Source organism: Malurus melanocephalus, unplaced genomic scaffold (assembly GCF_030028575.1).
Source record: "Malurus melanocephalus ecotype Western Australia unplaced genomic scaffold, MMel_1.1 scaffold_14, whole genome shotgun sequence".
Classification (NCBI taxonomy): domain Eukaryota; kingdom Metazoa; phylum Chordata; class Aves; order Passeriformes; family Maluridae; genus Malurus; species Malurus melanocephalus.
This window is the reverse complement of record NW_026623246.1, coordinates 414,522-433,903: the sequence shown is the minus strand read 5'-3', so window position 1 is coordinate 433,903 and position 19,382 is coordinate 414,522. Positions and strand designations below refer to the sequence as shown.

General features: G+C 42.8%; 1 protein-coding gene across 2 annotated transcripts in view; it reads left to right on the top strand.

Annotated features, from left to right (window-relative positions):
* The first annotated feature begins 8,692 nt into the window (after positions 1–8,692).
* FAM171A1 (family with sequence similarity 171 member A1) overlaps positions 8,693–19,382 on the top strand; it is an 87,100-nt gene continuing 76,410 nt past the window's right edge. The window contains exon 1 of one of the 2 annotated variants that reach the window (XM_057383253.1): positions 8,693–9,132. In XM_057383253.1, coding sequence (XP_057239236.1) covers positions 9,039–9,132 — 94 coding nt within the window. In that variant the 5' untranslated portion in view covers positions 8,693–9,038. The remainder of the gene's footprint in view (positions 9,133–19,382) is intronic. The other variant, XM_057383245.1, reaches the window with a different exon arrangement.

The following is a 19,382-nucleotide window of genomic DNA, read 5'->3' as shown; positions in this document are numbered from 1 at the left end:
ATTCATAATATCAGAGAGGGCATATGTTGTGTCAGCATGGTGGGAAACACCAACAGATCAGGCAAAGCCTGTGAGCCAAGCTAAGTGAAAGGGYCTGGGAAAGCCAGAAGTTTGCTGCCTTACCTAGAAGCAGCTGATCCCTGCTTCAGTGAACAACAGCAGTTTGTTGCTCACGGAGTTTGCTCCAATAGACAACTATCCACTTTGCCTTTCCCAGAGTCAGGCCTGCTCACATGAGTGCTCAAAGGGTTCAGAATGCCAGAGACAAAAGCATTTCACAGCACTTCAGCTCCCATCTCCTGAGGCTTGTACCTCYCGAGGAAGCCTCAATTTTTTCCTAAGTAGTCATGAGACAAGTCCCTCACAGCCAATAGTATTTCTGATAAATTACAATACCTGGTCTTATTCACTCATGAGACAAATAATAGAGTCCTGCCTATTATTTCAGTATTCCACGTTTCACAGTGTTTATGTTGCACGCCATTTAAGCTCTGTCTCTTCCAAATGATGATTCAAAATAATCTGCAGATTCTCCCTCTCTCATTCCTGCTCCCCTCCCTTGGAAATCTGTGRTGGCACTATTTCAGACATGCAGTCCTCTCAAAAGTTAGAAAGAACTGATTCTTTCTTTCAGATAGCAACTGAAACAATAACCACTCTCCTATCTTTTTAATGCTATTTAATAAAAATTTCAACAGATGTTCAATTCTAATACATTTGTAATCAACAGCACAGATATCAGGTTTAATTAGCAGTCAGGGATGGGTTCTGTCTGTATGTCTTTAGTCAGTATGATATAATATATGTCAGAATAAATTTACTGTGAAAAGTATCACAGTTCAAGTGAACAGACTATTTCAGCTATGGAATAGACTAGACTAGACTGGAACAGAATATCCTGAATTAAAAGGGACCCATGAGGAACATAGAGTCCAACTCCTGTCGCTGCACAGGACCAAGAATTTCACCATGATTTGGACAAACACAGGGAAAAACAAAAAGGAAAGAATAGTGCAGACAGAGTTCTGTGCATTTCTAATAAGCAYGCAGGGAAATACAAGGGAAGATATRCAAACCCTGGCCTGAAGAAGTCCTGGCACAAGTGTATTCTTGGCTGAATCTAGATTACATTAAACACTCTGTCTCAGTGCACTCAGAAAAGAAAAGCCATGGACTACAAAAGAAAAGAAAAAAAAAGGAAGAGCATTTAAATTGCCTTTTAGTTTTTTAGTCAGCAGTCTCCTTTATTTTTAATCCTATAATTTGTTTTTTAAATGCATAGAGAAAGATCTGCTGTCTCATTTTCACTAAAGCAGGGACTAAGTTAATTTTCCCTCAAACTCTGGCAAAAAGAATGCAGTCATCTCTTTTTCCCCMAGCTGACAAAGACATTTGTATGGTTCATCAGTTCTTTGGTCACTTCCTCCAGCAGGTTTCTGACATTGCCTTCCATCCTTCCCTGCCAGATACTCTCTTGACACTTTGCTTCATGTAGAACTTCATTTCCATAGCTTCCCTACTCTGTGCTATGCACAGAGAACAAGTTGCATTCCAGGTCTTCAGGGGAAATCTGAAAACAGCAGAACTGTGATTATCTTTACTGCTAAACATAAAGATTGCAGAGAATGACAAATTCTTAAGGGTATTTGGTTTGGCTTTTGGTTATTTCCAAAATAATRGAAGATGGCAGAACATGGAAAAAGGCACAAGTACACCCAGATGGTTCCAGAGACATTGAGCTCTGGGACCCATAAGACTCACAATAATAGCAAATAAATCATCAGAGCCATTTATAATCATACATATGTGTGAAAACCCAAGCAAGTTTCCACATACCAATATTGTAGAATTTAATGCTTACATGTCACATGAAACAGCTTGGTAGTAAAGTCTGAGTTTGAGTTTAATGACAGAAGGAAAACAATAACCATCACAAAACGCATCACATAAATTGTTTTGGGAGGGACAGTATTTAGCTCTCACTAATTCAAAGCCAGGCCCTTGGGAGCTAAAAAACTACTCATATTTGCTGGCACAGCTGTAGCTGTCTAAGGGATTACTAAGGCGTGATGGGATGTGTGTGGCAGTCAGATGCAGCAGAAGAGTCGTCTGAGAAAAATTATATCAATAAGTGCCACAACATTTTGAGGTTTTTAACGAGGTAGTTGAAATATTCCCAAAATTATTTCCAGTAAGAACTGGTGGCATCATATGGTGGAGTGAATACCTGAAATATTTTAAAAGTCAAGCTTAGATAGAGCCTGGAAAGTTATACTTTACAGAGGTTCCAGGATTACAACACAATTCTCTCTATTTGCAAATTACCAGTAACTGTGAGCTATTTTTAATTTGCTGCATAATGGCATTTGGAAAACAACCCTGAGCTTTAAAAATTGCAAGTCTCCAYCTTTTATTAAGATGCAGCATACTGATGCAGCATTGTGTGACTCAGCAGGTGTATTGACCCCAGCCAGAGATTATGGCTGAGTCCTGATCAGTACAAAACCCCCATTTCTCTATTTAGATTAAAGAATGAAAGAGACTGAAGTAGGAAAATGGGAGTACATGGAGGGACCTGTGGTAATAGAGATTAGGTAAAACTGCTTGAACAAGACTGGTAGGAGGTATGTTTAGGATAAAGCAAAGTTTAGAAATATAAACTGGTATAAATGCATGAGATATAACAAATGGGAAAAAAAAAGACAAAGGAAAAAAAAAAAAAGCAAGTGCTGTTTAGAAGTTTGGGTGAGAAGGAACAGTAACCAGATTTTAAATGGTAAAGAAAATGACAAGTCATTTTAGTGGAGTGTTATAATTTTCAATTGTAAAACTGATTGCTTGAAACTAAAGTTTGAAGGGAATAAAATTTGGAACAGAAAAATAAATTAGATTTTGGTAAATGTAGGCAGTAGCTGAAACCATGAGAATAASTGAAGTGTCCTGGATGACAGGAGATGTGAGAGCAGAGGTAACAGGCAGATGAGAGGAAGGGGAGCCACAGAAAGACATAATTGACTTTAGAACTTCAGACAAATTCTGTTCTAAAAATCTTACTAAGATTATGGCTTCTGAGAACAATGTTTTCCAGTTTTGTATTGATTTATAGAGTGGTTTCTTTTTTTTCCCCCAAAGACTAAAATCTGTACAGGACTTGYAATGACAGCTCAAGGCCATTACTTAAGACTCTCCTGCATTTTGTTTTTGCTGACTCAGATGGACTGTCATCAGGAGGCACGAGGAGGCACAAGCACTCACAAACTCCACAGAGCYGTGCCTGGATGGGTGTTTGTGTCACCATGTACTTCCAGAAGAGCTGTACTGCTGCTGTGGCCTCCAGGAGAGAACTGAGAGCAATGGTGTGACTTGGTGATGAGGAACTCAGCTGTGAACTGCTGTGAGTGTATTTCATCAAAGTGATTAAACAGAGAGTGAAGGCTCTTAAATTTAGTTATTAAGAGCTTTAGGGAAGACAGTGGTTTTAGTAAGGCATTACACCAAAATATARTTTAGAAAGCTTCTGTTTTACTGGTATACTTTTATCATCATTTGCTGTAGCAATAAGAAAGTTTGGTTTGTTTAAATTGGATTTTTGTTATATCATAAGAACTTTTTAGCAGTTCAGACCACCATATAAGCAATATCCAGTAGAGTTTAAATCAAATTTTCTCCAGAAAGTTTCAAGTCTGCCTAGCTGATACCCAAATTATGGTCCTATTTTCAGCTGAATGGAGCCATAAACAACAGCAAAGGGCAAAGAAGGATTTTAATGCTGATAAYAGCTTCCTCTTAATTATAATCTGTGTTTGCCTTATAATAATCCTTAGTATAAATATTGTCACCTTTCCTATTTTATTCAGRATTTTGCTWTGTTARTGTTCTTAYTAAATCCTTTACTCTCTCARTCAGGGACTCATCTGGGAYTCCCAGATATCTTTGTTTTAAATTYACCTTTCAGAAATGCAGGAAAATCTAGAAAGCATAACTACCTTAGAGGTTAAAAAAACCCTYTGCCAGTCACAAAATGTTCTGATATCTCCCATAGCTCCCAAAAGCTCCAGAGACCCCACACAACCTTTCCTTCATCCTTCCTTCCCCTGTCCCCAAAYGCACTGACTCCTTGGTCATCCTTTCATTCCTGCTTCAGATGGCCAGTCCCTTCTTAGCTGCTGAGCCCAGCCTCCTAAAACCCTAATTTTGACTTCAAGGCTTCTTACTCATCTTTCCTCCACAACTTTCATGCTTACAGATTTTTTTTAATCCCAGCCTAGTCCTATTCTGTCAGCTCCCACAAGAAAAATGTGAGTTGATTAAATATAGAAATAGGGCAGTAAAAKCTACTTTTGGCTCTAATATTTATTGAAGTCTTGAGCTGGTCCACATCCAGCTGTCTACCAAGGAATTWAATGTGCAGCCAGGTATGGGGATGTATTTCACACATAATTGTTTCACACTGACTTCCCTATGTAGACAAGTACTTAGGTCTTGCTGAAGCAAACATTTGTTTACCTTGCAAGCACATATAGGCACTAGTTGACTCTCATATTAATAGCACAGCATGGGTATGTCAATATTGAAATGATCTGAGATAGTCAGGGTGAAAGGTATTTTTGCCAAAGACAGCATTATGTTTTGGTATTCATGCTCAGCATGGCTACAACTAAAACAACAGCAGTACTCAAACTGCTAGATTTCCATAAAGATATGAAATAATTGTTGTCCTGGTCATAAAACTTTGCTTTTCTCTTTGAAAGATCCATGACTAAATAGCTTCTATAATTTTCATGTAAAATGTTTAATACCACATAATCTGTAGCTGGCTCAGTTTACCAGAAACATTGTAAAATAATCTTCAGGGCTTTATATCTGACGTTCACTCTATTTTTTGTATTAGATTTAGGTTTGTGTGATCTTCCATATGTAAAGTAACTTGTGCACTGGTAAACAAGGACTCCTSTAGAAATTATAAAAGTACTTCAAAGCAATTCTCAAATGCTCAAAACTGCTACTGCCAGCCAGAAAGGCTAGATAACAGCCTGCTAGAGCTATATCTTTATTACAAATATTTGTGCCTTCTGGTTCACTGAATTCACTTGCTATATATGAAATATTTAACTGTTAATCCATCATGGATTTGTCTTTGGCTGCCTGAGCACTGCTTTCATAACTTGTATTTGTCTATGTGGAAATAATACCACAAGAAATACAGTAGTAGATATTGTGAGATATTGTGAGAAAGAACAGAAAAGAACTGATTTACTTTTTGCTCAAGCATATTCAACATACCYTTCAAGGGTTTCTGAATATGTAGAATTAAAAATTGGAAATTTTAACAAAAAGCCTACCTGCAAAYTAATCCATATAGTCTCCAAGGCGCTCACTTAATGTGTCTGTCTAGTAAGGATTCGTGCAGAGAGCTTCATTAATAGGTACTAATGTTCTAAATATATTAGTATTCATTACTTGAATAGTCAACTATTTGAAATGTGTTTGTACAGTTTTAAATATAATTTACATTGTTTGTAAAGTGTGAAAATGCATTGTGGGCAGCATCAGCATGAACTGGACAAATAGGAAATGCTGCAAAAGGGAAAMATTTTCCACCTTGGTTTAAGAATAGAATTCGCCTTCTTTGCTCTAAGAGCACACTGCTGGCTCATGAATGACCAAGTTAGAGCTGAGCTCTCACTACAGCCTTACTTGGGTCATTTGTATGACTTAGATTAATTCTTGTATTAATCTKATTTATTGACACTGCTCCAGCGGTGTTTACTTGGGCTGCAGTATTTTTTCTCATTTTTTGGCTTTAACGGTGTCTAGCCAATGGGTGTCAGCAAAACAGGCATGGAAACGTGACTGGGGTCTAACTGATATTTGCCTAAGTTTGAAGAGGACTTGAACTGAGCTGTAAGATGTCAACTATCCCTTGTGTCACAGGGAGTTTTTATCCGGGAATCAGTGGCATTAGCAGTATGTCAGTGTTAGATGCCTCAATGCTCACTGAAGCAACAGAGAAAAGATCATTTTAAAAGAAGTATTTGGAGGAATAGCTCAGTTCCATTACATGAATAGCAGCATTTATGAGAGTGCTGCCATGTAATTATATATATAAATTTAGCTTACTCAGGTAAGAGACAAGCCCTGTGTGCCCAGCATAATCTGTAAGGATATCTGGGCTGAAATAAAGAGGAATGAAGGAGTGTGTGCTACTGTACACAGCTTGTGTTTTCAAAATCTGCAGCTCAGAGGTCCAGCTGTACCTTGGGCTGCATCACAAGAAGTGACCAGCAGGATGAGCGAGCGAGGTGATTCTGCCCTCTGCTCTCACGAGACCCTGCCTGGAGTACTGCCAACAGCCCTTGGGCCCCCAGATAAGACAGAGTCCAGAGGAGGGGTATGAAGATGATCAGAGGACTAGAACACCTCTCCTATATAGACAGGCTGAGAGAATTGGGGTTGTTCAGCTGGAGAAGAGAAGGCTTGGTGGAAACGTTATTGTGCCTTCCAGTACCTGAAGGGAGCTGCAAGAGAGAACTTTTTACAAGGGCATGTAGTGTTAGGACAAGGGAGAATGGCTTTAAACTGAAAGAGGGTAGGTTTAGATGAGATAGTAGGAGGAAATTCTTTACTGTGAGGGTGGTGAGGCACTTGAACAGATTGCCYGGGGAAGTTGTGGATGCCCCATCCCTGGAAGTGTTCAAGGACAGGTTGGATGGGACTTTAGGCAACCTGGTCTAGTGGAAGGTATCCCTGCTTATGCAGGGGAATTGAAACTTTCATCCCAAACCTTCCAGCCCAAACCATTTGATGATTCTGTGATTTCTCTGTGCAAGATCTCATTTCTTTCCAGCCTTAGTTGTTGTATGTTGCGAGAATGGTTGTATCTTTGATTTTTTTTTGGTGAAAATAATATAACTGTAAACAGGAACATTCATTTTCCTCTTTGTAACAAATTGCTCTATCTTTCCTTATGGACAGAAATAGGTTTTACATAAGTTTCCAGTTCTAAGCTCATCCTCTGTATGCTAATTTAAGTTCATGAATATCCAGAGAAAGGGAAATGGGATCTCAAAAAGTGAAAGAAGAAAAGCTTTATTTGCCACATGCCAACCTTTTTCCTTTAGGAACAAGTTGCCGCACATTTAAGACAAACCATGAGTTTACAGTATTGAAATCTTTGTTTATGACAAGCAGGAGTAAGATCACATGACTTGTATTTGTTCATTTAGTCTTCTCTGTGAACTGAATAGCCTTTTTGTACTTTGTATGGGKCTGATCTTTGCAAATAAATCCTCCAAATTCTCAGGAGTCAAAGATAAAGCTGCAGTGTCTACAGAGTATTTATCAACACTCAAAAAACATATTTGTTTCTCACAAAGAGAAAAAATCGTAATCAATTGAAGTGTCTCAAAAAATGATATGTAAAATCAGCTTTATCACTTCTGGGGCATCAGAATTTCATAAAATCCATGGTGCTTATAGCTTGTGATGTAGCTACTTTGGTGAAATGACAAAATAAACAACGATACTGCTTTCAAAAAATCAATCTGTAACACATTGCATTTCTATTGGAAGATTTTATTTAAAAATAAATATTACAAATAAATCCTGAAACTTTAAGACACCTCAGTGAGAGATTAAATTTGTAGGCATACAAACTTCAGTCTTACAGGCCGACTGAAGCACTGGGTAGTGCTTGGGAGCAGATCGTGGGAAATCCGTGAGGCAGAGGGGCAGAGGCTTTGCTTTGCACAGCTGTGTAAAGACTTGCCATAATAGCTGTCTGGAGCAGCAATCTCCGTGCTGGAGGAAACATGAGGAGCGACTGTTCTCCCTCCCTTAGGACATGTAATGCTCACAGAGACCGGGAAGGGAGGAGTGACTGCTGTGCCCTTGTGTTCTGCCTCCACTGGCCTGAAGAAAAGCAAGCTGAGAGATGCTTTTAGAGAAGATGCAAACCACCCGAGTGAGAAACCCCCAGGGAGAGTGCCCTGCCCTCGGCAGAACGTCCCCAGTGCCACCCCTGGCATGCTCCGCACGGTGCGGGGTGAGAGCCACCGTACCCAGTCCCAGCCCTCAATGCCACGATTTCCAGCCCAGAGTTCATCGTTCCTGTGCAGTTTGCTATAGCGTTTTTTAAACTATTTTGTGTTAAAACCAGTGGATGGGTGCATGTGCTGTTGCTCTGTGGTTGGTTGGTTTGATGTGTTTTTTAAAATTCGCTTTAAATACTCCAGCAGCGGCAGGGGTCCCGGCCGGAGGTCACGCGTGGCAGCGGGGCCTCGGGGGACCCTGCGACCCGACACGTCCCACCCGTACGGAGAGCAGGTCACCGCGCCCGCCTTCCCCCTCGTCCCTCCCGCTGTTTGCGGTGGGAGGCAAGCGGTGCCGGCACCGCCGGGGAGGCCATTTTGCAGCCGTGCAGGGAGGGAGAGCGGGCGGCGGGCGCGGCCGGGCGGGACCCGGCGGCAGGTGAGCGCGGCAGGTGAGCGCGGCCACACCGGGGCAGGGCCGGGATGGGCTGGGCTGCCTGGCGGGACACGCGGCTGCCCCGGGCGGAACGGGGCCAGGAGCCGGCGCTGCCGGGGAGCCCCGCGGCGGGGCAGGGCGGAGCGCGGGCGGCAGGGGGCGCTGCGCCGCCGGGCGCGGGGCAGGGCAGGGCAGGGGGTGCCGCCAAGGGTTAAGGGGCGGGCGGGGAGCCCGGGCCGCTCCCGCGGGGAGAGCGGGGCGATAAACGGGGCGGAATTGAAGAATAAACCCGGGCGGACAGGCAGTGGGGCCGTGCAGCCCTCCCGCCTCCCCTCCTTCCCCCCCCACCCCCGCCGCCCGCCCGCCCGGGGGGACAGCGCGGGACGCGGAGCCGGGGCGCAGCGGCGGGACGACAATGCAGCAGGCGGAGAAAGCAGGAGGGGCAGCGCACGGCAACATGGAGGGAGGCGCGGAGCGGGCCAGCCCCTGATGCGGCTCTTTCTCCTCCTCCTCCGGGCAGCGGCTCCGGCGGCGATTCTCTCCCTGGCGGCGGCTGGCGGCGGCGGGTGGAAATGAGCAGGTCGGCGGCGCTTCTCCTCTGCCTGCTGGGCTGCAACGTGTGGAAGGCGGTGACCAAAACCTTAGGGGCGCCCGAGGCGGCTCAAGGTCGGTGCGGGATGGGCGGCGGGACTGGCCCGCTTTGTGCTGCGGCCCCGGGGTGGCGGGGCTGCATTGTGCGGGGGGCCSGGCCGGGGTACGGCGGGGAAGCGGGGCGGTGATGTGAGACTCTCTCGGCGCCCACCGGCCGCCGCAGRCCCCTCAGCCCGGAGAAGCGAAGGCAGCCCCGCGGCTGGGGAGCTTTTGTTACTGGCAGGGGCTGCGCTGGCCTCATTGTGCTGCCCCCTCGGTCCCTCCCTCCGTCCCTCGGCGCTGCCGGAGCTGTTGCATCGCGTCCTTTCGCCCCGGTTCCCCCGCGCCTCACGGTGCCCGCTGCAGGGCCCGTCGCGGCGGTGAGAGGCGGGTGGGGGGCACCGGCGGTCGCAGGCCGTGCGGGGCCGCCGGGCTGGGGTTCGCCCCCCGGGCTGACGGCGCGGCTCGGCCGCGGCCCCGGGACGTTTCCGGGCCTCCGCCGGGCCTTTTGTTCGGCGCGGTGGCTCCCGCCGGCCGGGCGGGGTCTGTCACCGCTGCCCCTGGGCAGCCGGGCAGAGACGCTCCCCGGCCGGGCAGGGTCGTTCTCTCTCTCCGCCCGTGCCCGGGCGGGCGCAGAAGCCGTAGCGAGGCARTGCCCGAAAGCCCCGGGGGCACCTGGTGCTCCTGCGCCGGGCTGCGGGTCCTGCCCTGGGCTGCGCAGCCCCGAGCCTTACCTGTGCCATGGTGCACCTGCCCTCCAGCCCTCCCCCGTGTGGAAGCTCAGGGAGGGGGCGAGAACGCCGCCGTGCCCCATTTGCCCTCGGCCTTGAGTTGGGTGGCAGGAGGGCAACCCCTCCGTCGGGGTCTGACAGGGATCCTGCGGCTGCATCGCGCCTGCCAGGACCACGGGTATGTCAGGATGCAGAAAACTTGATTAGGTAGGGGTACAAGATGTGTTAAAAGGAAATGCATCCTCCTCTATGGTCAGCGTTGGCCTTGTGGCACGTATTGTCGAATGGCTAAATGTGTCACCGGGGATGAGCGATCATACACCAGCTGAGCCTTCCTGGCAGTGGGCTGGCAGCACCCTTTCCGCTGTGATGGGGGTGGACAGTGTACCATGGGAAGGGTACGCTTATGTCCTGCTTCCTCAGAGCTATCCCATCTCCCATAGGTTGTAACTATCAGTAGGCAATGCCTGCTGCTAGAAGTAAAAAGTTAAGAATGGCCTTTTTGGACTCTCTTTCGTGGTACACTGTGTAGAATCTAGGTGGGCATGTGTTCRCACACAGAGGAGTCAAAAGGTAAAGGTGTCTTGGGGCAAAACCTACCATGCTAGGCAATCTGACATCAAATGTAATACCAGATTCTGCCTTTTATAAAGAACAAAACAATAGCTRTTTTGGTATAAGAACCACTAACTATAACTCAAAGGCCACTAAACTCAGGATATACTGATGAGCATGCCAGAAAACCACAGGCTGTGTTTGGCCCATGAAGCTAGCACTTTGGATACCAAGGTAATATCAAACTCTATTGCAATTTTTGTATCATGTGGAAGATCTCCTTCATGTGTGATCAAAGTGGTGAGGTATTGACAAAATTAGTGCCTTTCAACTGCCCTGTCAATCTTGTCTTCTATTGTCAAGCTCAATTCAGATGGCATGGAAAGGCTTGTTTCTGTAGCTGCTGCATCCACATCAAGACTGATGGCAGATTATTTGAGTAATGGCAGCTATGTCAGTGAGAAGAGAACATTTTTATGGAAATAGAAATAGCTAATTTTATCTTCCATACAAGAACATCTGAGTTTTCATAGTGTCATTTTGCAAAGCCTGATTTCAAGCCCAGTCTTTACTCTTGGGACATGTACATAGGTACAAGGGGATATGTAGAGCTRATCTTATGTCTAAGCATGTATTCTGCTTCCTAGTTACTAGTTACTTTCTGTGAATCTTTTTTTGAAAGTTGTGATGCCAGCTTGTGGCCTTGAATAAGTTCCTGAACATCAGGTATGATGATTTTCTGGAGAAAACCAGGTACATTCCCAGTTTGTGTACACACAAAACTAGCTGTTTTTCCTTCTTGCCCTTTTAGTACCAYGGTCATAGTTGTAGGTACAGATAAAGGGCCATTGCCAAAGTTCAGGAATATTTSCAGGCAATTTACTTTCCCTTCGAAYAGACTAGTTRAAAACCAAGGGATTGAAATGAAAGTAGAGGTTGAAAGCCAGAGCATTCCATTAGRGAATAATTGCTTCAGCTGCAGTATTTATTGTTGGACAGGTTACATGAGACTAGGGTGGAGAACCCTCCTTGTGGTGGGACRGATCAGATGAGACTTGATTAAGATGTTCCAKGTCTATGTTAACAAACCAAATAAATGGGTCTTGGATTTGGAGCTGTTTGAAGGTGGAATTTGTAGTCAGTGTTCTCATTAGGGAAGGGATGAGGTGGGATGCTTTGCATGAAGCATTTCTCTCCCTCATTGCTCTCAGACATATGTTCAGACAGTCCCAGCTTCAAATTCTCCTCAGCCAGACTGATTACATAATTTGTGAATATGGAAAGTACTGGTAATTAAGCTCTGCACTTAGCACTGTATTTAGAAAATTGAATGACCTTTTAATGCAGGTCTCTTGTGGTCTCTGAAGGTTGCAGAGGTACCCTCTAAGTTTCAGTAACTTGTTTTCTTTAATACGGTAAAATTCTCACAGATGAGTTGTTCACTTTTGTCAATGTTGGTGCTTYGAATCCCAGCAGTGAGGCTGTTAGATGTCCATGAAAGTGTGCTTTAAAGCCTTTACCTCTCTAACTTCTCTCAAGTGCATAAAACCTGACAGGTATTTCACATGAGGACTAAATTATGGTTTTGAGGGGTTTTTGTTTGGTTTTGGTTCTGTTTTTTAATTTTTCTAATAGGCATTGTAGAACTTAAATTTGTTTTAGTGCTGAAGTGAATGTGTGGAAATTTTAAAATAAACAAAAAAAAACTTCCGAACTAACCCTTAAACTGAATTCTTATTKGCATTGGTGATTTGTTTGGTGAGTACACAAAATACATAGTGCGCGTTTTTCACATGAATAAGTCCTGTGTAAAACCTAACAGCAGACCCCTGGCAAATAGGAATTTAAGAGTTACAAGAAGAGGTAACATTAACCCAGGAGARTGTAAGCATAATCAGTGTAATTTGGGAAGGGATTAAATTTCCTCATTGCCTGTAAATTTTGCTTCTCAGTAGAAGTTGAGGATCATTAATTTGTAGCTAAGSAGGTCTTTTAAGAGAAGTCGTAGAATATTATGCTGTAGTGCCGAAAACTGGTATTACGTTTGTCCGCCGCAGTGTGTGTTGGTTTTAACTCACTTTTCAGTTGGTCTTCCTGTTCTGTTAGTTACTCAAAATTAAGAAGTTATGAATAATAAAAGAACATTTAAGTAATAAAATGCACCCAGTTCAAATACTAGCTAGCTTACTGGTAGATGAATATGCTCAGGATATCCCACCTTCACAATCCCAGAATGAGATTAAGCAGATAATCTTTTTCCCAGTAYGATGGTGAATAAAAATTCAGATGTTGCTGCTTAGTCAGAATCTGCAGTGTTTTTTCCCTCTGTGTGCATGGAGGACAGGAGGGTTGATGCTTGAGTGCTGCTGTTCGGAATTGCCTGCCTGCAAGCAGCCATTSCATTACTTTGTGGAAGCTAACTTCACAACCATTTCAGCTGGACATKCTGTGGAGTCTGCTTTTCTGGACAGCACAGGAACAGCTCTGACAAGACCCTCCAGTTCTGGGCTTTTGTTGTTGTTGTTTTTATACTAGTTTTACCCCAAGCTTGCAGTTTTTACAATGATGGCAAAGTTTAGGTGATGCAGAAATAATCTTTATAGTGTTTCTCTTTCCTCTTGCACTGCCGTACTGTCTCTTCTCATTCAGATACAAATTGCTAATGACCATCAAATCCAAAGGTTTATTTCATTGAGACCACAAATGGACTCCTCAGAGTAGAAGCTAAATTGCTCCAAAGCAGTAGAAAAGATTGCATTATTTTAGTGGAGGAGCCAGTTGTTTACTCRGTATTAGATAGTGTTATTAAATGTTAATGAGGATGAGGCATGTGTTGATTTTATCGATTATCAGATCCAGGTAAGCACTAGGTTTTGGCTGGATTTTTTTTCAGGTTTGTCTTGAACACTAGTGCCTTCCAATTCTTAGTAACTGATTTTCTCAGTCAGGTGAACAAGTTACCTAGGTGATCTGAGGGTTTAAAACTGCAGTCTTTTTCTCCTAAGCATCTGTGTTCACCATTTTGGCTTGTAGTACCTTGCACTAAGTGATCCAGCTTACCTTTAATAACACATRTATGCACTTGTGAAGTGACAATTTCATATGCTGGCTTTCTGTATAGTCATTTGCCCACTTGTGTCTTGAGATGGTGTTAATTGCTATGTGTTTCTCCCTGTTCCCTCATTTTTGTCTTTTTTTTTTTTTTGAAATACCACACTGTTGCCTTTTCCTGCTTGAGACTAACACTGGTTTCATGAAGCTTTTAGTTATGGCTGTGCCAACTTTTGGCTAAGTGAACAGTTTCAAATAGCAGTTTCTGGTAGCAATGTAATGTATTCTTATGATTTTTTTATTGTAATGGTTAACAGAAGCTTGGCTATATGTATTTGTGTGCTGGGAAGGAAGAAGAATCATGCATTTAGAGTCTTTGGAGAAGATAAGAAATCTCCAGTGGTTTTGGTAAATGGAAGAACAGAAATGTCACTCTGCTTCCTATTAGTACAAACTTCATATTAGTTTTTTACCCTTGTCTTCTGTGGGCAATCACTAGCCAGTCTTGGCACAGGAAGAAAACCAAGAAGAAAATGCATGCCAAGGAAATGCAGTTTGTACGTCATGTCATTAGAGAAATGTGCAGTACCTGGCAGGGTGGAGGTTCAGCTTCAATAGCATTTCTGAACAGCCCTTCTGATATCTGGCCATTGAATAGCAGTGTGGCTGGGAGTGATGCTTCTTTTCCATATCTCAAATTCCAGTACATTGGATCAATACAGTTGTTGCAAACCTCAGACTTATAATTTAGGGAGAGTTCTTTTTCCAGTCAGCCAAAGGCAAACTTAAGTAATCTCTCAAAATTACCTGCAAGTAGAAATCAAAGTGTGTACTTTCAGTGTTTCTGTTGGTTTATACACTCATTACCTTACACAAGCTCAATTTTTTGTAAGATCTTTGCTCCAGTATGTATCTATTCTGCCTTTAGATTTGAAGAAAGGCAACTTCTGAMAGAAGTTGGTATTCTGCTTCTCCCACAGGACCCAGTGGTTTTACCATATACATGCCAGGGAGGACAAACAAGGGAGTCAAGAAGCCTGTGTAAATGGTTGTATTTATTAGAAAAAATCAGTTTAGTAGTACTAGTGCAATACATGTTAATAATGTACACTAAAAAAATTGTTTTAGGAAGTGCCAAAGTGAACTGAATGCTTTTTTTTTCCTTCAGAAATTCCAGAAACATTATTCTGAAAGCTGGTTTACATTTGGCTTTCAGTTAATGTAGTATCTGGCTTGCTGCGCATGGGTAATAAGCATTATACACTTACTTTCTACGAATACCATCTTTAGTTTTATTAGAAACTGAAAAATACGTATTTTTTAATACAGACCCATAAGAATGTGAACATACTGTAATTTCTTGTTGCTTTTGCTAAGTGCATTGAATCCTCCACTTCAGAATAGTAAGACAAAATCACGGTTGACATAATGGCATGTCTGAGCCCCTTGAAAGAAATATTTTTAAGTATGTTTCAACATAGAGTGACATTTTCATTTCTGTAAAATGCTGGTGTTCTGATTCAGATATACCCATGCCACTCTTGCTAGCTTAAAGAGCAYCAGATCCTGAGAAAAACTGAAGGAAAAGTTCATTTATGTGCAGTATAGTCTCTAAATTTGACTCCCTGTTACTTGTGGGTCATCACTAGCTACTTGGGGGAGTGGGTGTATTTAAATAGAGCTGCTGTGGCTATTAATGTATGYTTAAAGTAGGAGTTAATGAAGGCAGGGCACAAACATCTCATACATTGAGRGGTGAAACCTCCCTGTCACTGAGTGGGAATCTGCACCATGGCAAACTGCTGCTGTAATGGGTGCTTTACAGATGGAGAGGGGAGAGCACATGGCAGTGTAGAGGACACCACGCAGGCCTTGCTGGTGCTGGAGTGACTTGTAGGGGTCACCCTCAGCCTCTCTGCCTGTGGGAACCAGGCTTGGAGGAGACACAGTGGCAACTGAAGTTAGCAGAGAGGAAATGGAGCACGGAGGGGAAGCCAAGGGGAAGGAAGTAGCAGCATCCTTTCAACTTGGGGTCAACAAAGAAGCTGAATCTAATGAGGTGCATAATGCTTCCAGTTTAGTTGTAGCTGCTGCAGTGCTGAGRGCTGCTGTACTATGTGCTAGGTATRAGTAATACAATACYATGTTTAACAACAAAGCGGAGCTCACCTTGATGGTCCATAAATGCAAAGATAAATCAGAGGTAGAGCCATAAAGTATTCCTGCTTTGTTCAAGAAAACAGAACCCTTTCTTCTTCCTGCAGTGACTAATAGATGTGATAATGCTATTGGCTRCTCCCTCTTGTTTCATCCCACCTTTGTGATTGTCATTACTGAAACATGGTGGCTTTCATCCTTTGTAAGCAAAGGCATATACTGACAGGGCAACAGTGGTTTTGTGAGACTCTCTAAAAGAACAGCAATAAATTAAGGTAAAAGCTGYATTTGTACTACTGCTGGGAGGAAATTAATGTATCAGCAGTTTTATCCAACTATTGCGCTTTACCATACTGTGAAAAGTTGTCCAAAGTGAAAGGTTAACATCTCATATCTCAGTCTGTACATGCCAAATACTCCTCATGTGAGGTACATGCAGTTGTCATCCAGGGTAGGATGCATCTCATCTCACTTGGGTGTCTGCAGTCTTCAAGTGTCTGCATTGTAGTGAGTCAACCATGGTCCTTTTACAGACAAGAAGATGCAATCTTCTCAGCTAATGGAGCCRAGTATCATTCCTGTCACCTGGTGTAAGCACATTTGGTCTGATGTATCGTGCTGTGTGAATCTCCACAGGGGAGCATAGCAGCCTACACAACATCATTTGTATTCCCATTTAGTCAGATGAATCCTCCCTCAGTGTTGCCCTCTGGCTTGGCCTTGAGCTACTGAATATATACAGTGTAATAAACTATGTAGAGGAACACACTGTTGGATTACCTGTCTGGGTTATGTGCTTTTCAAGACTCAAAGMAGAGTTGTTGTCTATTTACATTTCTAAACCATTTGTCTTTGTAGCATTATGCTTATAAGCCTRAGTGTTTCACTCCCAAGAGTAAATAAACAAAAAGGAAGGTTTAGAAACAAGTAAACAGGCKTGTAGAGTTGTTTGGACTTGCCTATATGTTTTTGCCATGTTTTTAATTAGCTTTGTATTCCCATGGGTTGATTTATTCTGGATTAAACTGCATCATTACTCTCATCTTGTCTGTTTTCTCATATTGGTATTTGTGTAGCAATGTGGTAAACCAGATCAAGGAAATTACCCAAATGAAAACTCCTACATGCATCTTCACAGTCTTCACCTGGATCATTTCCCTGATAGGATTCATCAGAAATTGAACAAGTGCTATTGCTGGTGCAGAGGAAAGRGCTGGGAGGAACTGATAAGGGAAAACAAGAACTTCATGGCATCAGTGCCAGATGATGCAGGATTACTTTTTTTTTTTTTTTGTAGAACTAAAGCATAAGACTTCTAAATGCTGTCATGGCATTTAGAAAAGTAACTGTTCTAAAAGTTACTGCTTAAAGGAAACTGCTCTTGTCTGGAAATATGATACCACCCCATTGCTCAAAGTAAAATCATAAAGAATTTCTTGAAAAACCTATTTGCTTATGGTAGAAAAAAAYTGCATTATAGTGGCAGACCTGGACCTGGGTGCTGGCTGATGATTTGAGGTGCTTTCAAGCTGCAGTTGTCTCCATCTTCATCAGAACAGGTTTTTGTCCCTGCCTAGGATTTCCAGTTTGTACCCTGCACGGAAGTTTAAATAGACTTTCAYCCACAGTTTCAGCTCAAGTGTACTGTGTAGTGGTTGTGAGTGTTTCTCCCAGCTGTAGGGCAGCAGATGAGTTAGTACCTGAGTCATTTTTTCTCTGGATGTTTAAAATGRCATGAGAGGAAAATAATATATTTTAGTTCATTTTAATGCTAAAGAAATGTGGGGCTGTACTAGCTCTTACCATAGCCTTGTGGTAGAGTAACTTTTGCCAGCAAGTTGGCAGTAGGATTTGCTGTGATTAGCACATGATGCCTGGTAGTGTCTGGTCACTCCTTTCTGATTTGTCAGCCAGAGTGATTCCCACCTTCCTTCACCTAATTGCCTTACTTTCCTTAGATACCACCCCTCTGGATTGATGTATCCAAGATTAGAGTGGCTGCTAAGAGATAAGAACTTTTCACTCTTTGTCCTACCCTTCCTCCTTCTGTCCCAGTGTTGGGCCTCTCCTATCTTGAAAGACTTAGTTTGCTTTTGCTGATGACAGGCAGGAAAGTGTGCTAGGGAGTGTTCATGGCGTTTTCTTATTTCTCTGAGTTGGGCAAGGATTGCTAGGGAARTAAATGGATCCCGCAGGTCTGGGGACAGTACTGATGGTCTGTAGGGGGTGAGGTGATCAAGGGCAGGAGCACATTGCTGGTCAGGAGGAGATTAATTTKTCCAGGCCTTGCATTATGTTTGCAGAATGGGAGCCTTCAGCTCAARATGGGAGCTTTCTTCACTTCCCTCTGTATTGTGCTCCTGGCAAGTTCTGAAACCTGCTGAGTAGCATGCTGAGCTGGACAAATATTACCATAGTTAAAAAGGCTACTTGGAGTAATAACTTTGACAGACACAGTGAAGCACAGTGATATACTTGCTCTTTTAGCTTCACTTCTAGTACCCAGAATATTCTTGCAACACAGCTTGTCTCAGCATTTGAAGTCCTGGCAAGTACCTTAAGCTTGGGCCACTCTCTAGGTTCATGATGTATGATTTACAGGACCCAGGAACACAGTTGTTTGAAATGAGAATTGTATTTTTGTTGTTTTGTGGTGTACCTGTGTGGGGGGGTTGTTATATTTTTGCTAGTACAAACACCTCAGTTTGAAGACACATTTTCTTCAAAAGTTAACAATAAGAATGAAGGGGTTTTTATTTCATTCTTTAGTATACTGCTAGTTAAAACTTTCAGAAGAAACTATAGCATTAGACTCAGTCAATGTAAATATTGTTGTTAGCATGTTACATGAAAATTAAATATACAGTTGCTTCAAGCAGCCTAAAGCAGTAGGAGCTAGAACTTCAAATGGGATGAATTTCAAGTTTGCTTATTGCTGTAAGCTATTGAGGTATAACTGCAGCRGGCTTTGGAATATTAAATTAGTAAAAGTAATTTAAAAATCAGTTGTTGAAGGAAGGGAATCTGACATACTAAAGATCTTTTTGAAAACCCTAGTTTTTCCAGACATTTGATAAGGCCTTCCTTCCTTYTTAAGGTCGGGTATGAATACTTTGCTGCTCTGTGAAGCTTTACCTCAGCAAAACCTACTTGTCATTCTTTAGCTRTGTTCAGAATCTTGGTAAAATGTTGTTTTAATTAGTAATTTCAATTGTATGTTATCTTTCAGTTAATCTTGGGGCGGTGGTGGTTATTTCATTTGTTGGGGTTTTTTTACAGTGTGGTTTACTACTGCTGCTTGAAGAGCTGAGTGAGCCTTCTCAGCAGATGTTGTCAGGGGATCAGAGYAGTGTCATGTCATGTCATAAGCTGACTTTCTGTGCACAGAAAAATAGCCTTGAGGGGTGAGGGCTTAAGTAAAAAGAGTAGAGCAGTTTTTGTGGTGGGCTCCTAGAAAGGTAATGGTTATTCCCATGTGCAAGTTTATGCATGCTTTAAAGTGTACTTTCATAACTTTTTCCGTGGTGAAAAGGATTTTTTTTTTAAAAATGTATATAAGCTCTCAAGATCAAACACATAAGTAAGTGATAGACCTCTAGGTTCCGTCAGAGTAGCAGAGAATCTTTGCTTAGCATAGAARATTGCACATTAACAAAGATGCTTTTTTATATCTGATGCATTCAAGAATCAAGTCTTGCATCAGTGAGCTGCTTGGAGTGATCAAGTGTCATCTTCCTTTACCCCTAGCCTAATTGCATGGCACAAAATATTAAAGCTTAAATTCTTAAGGCC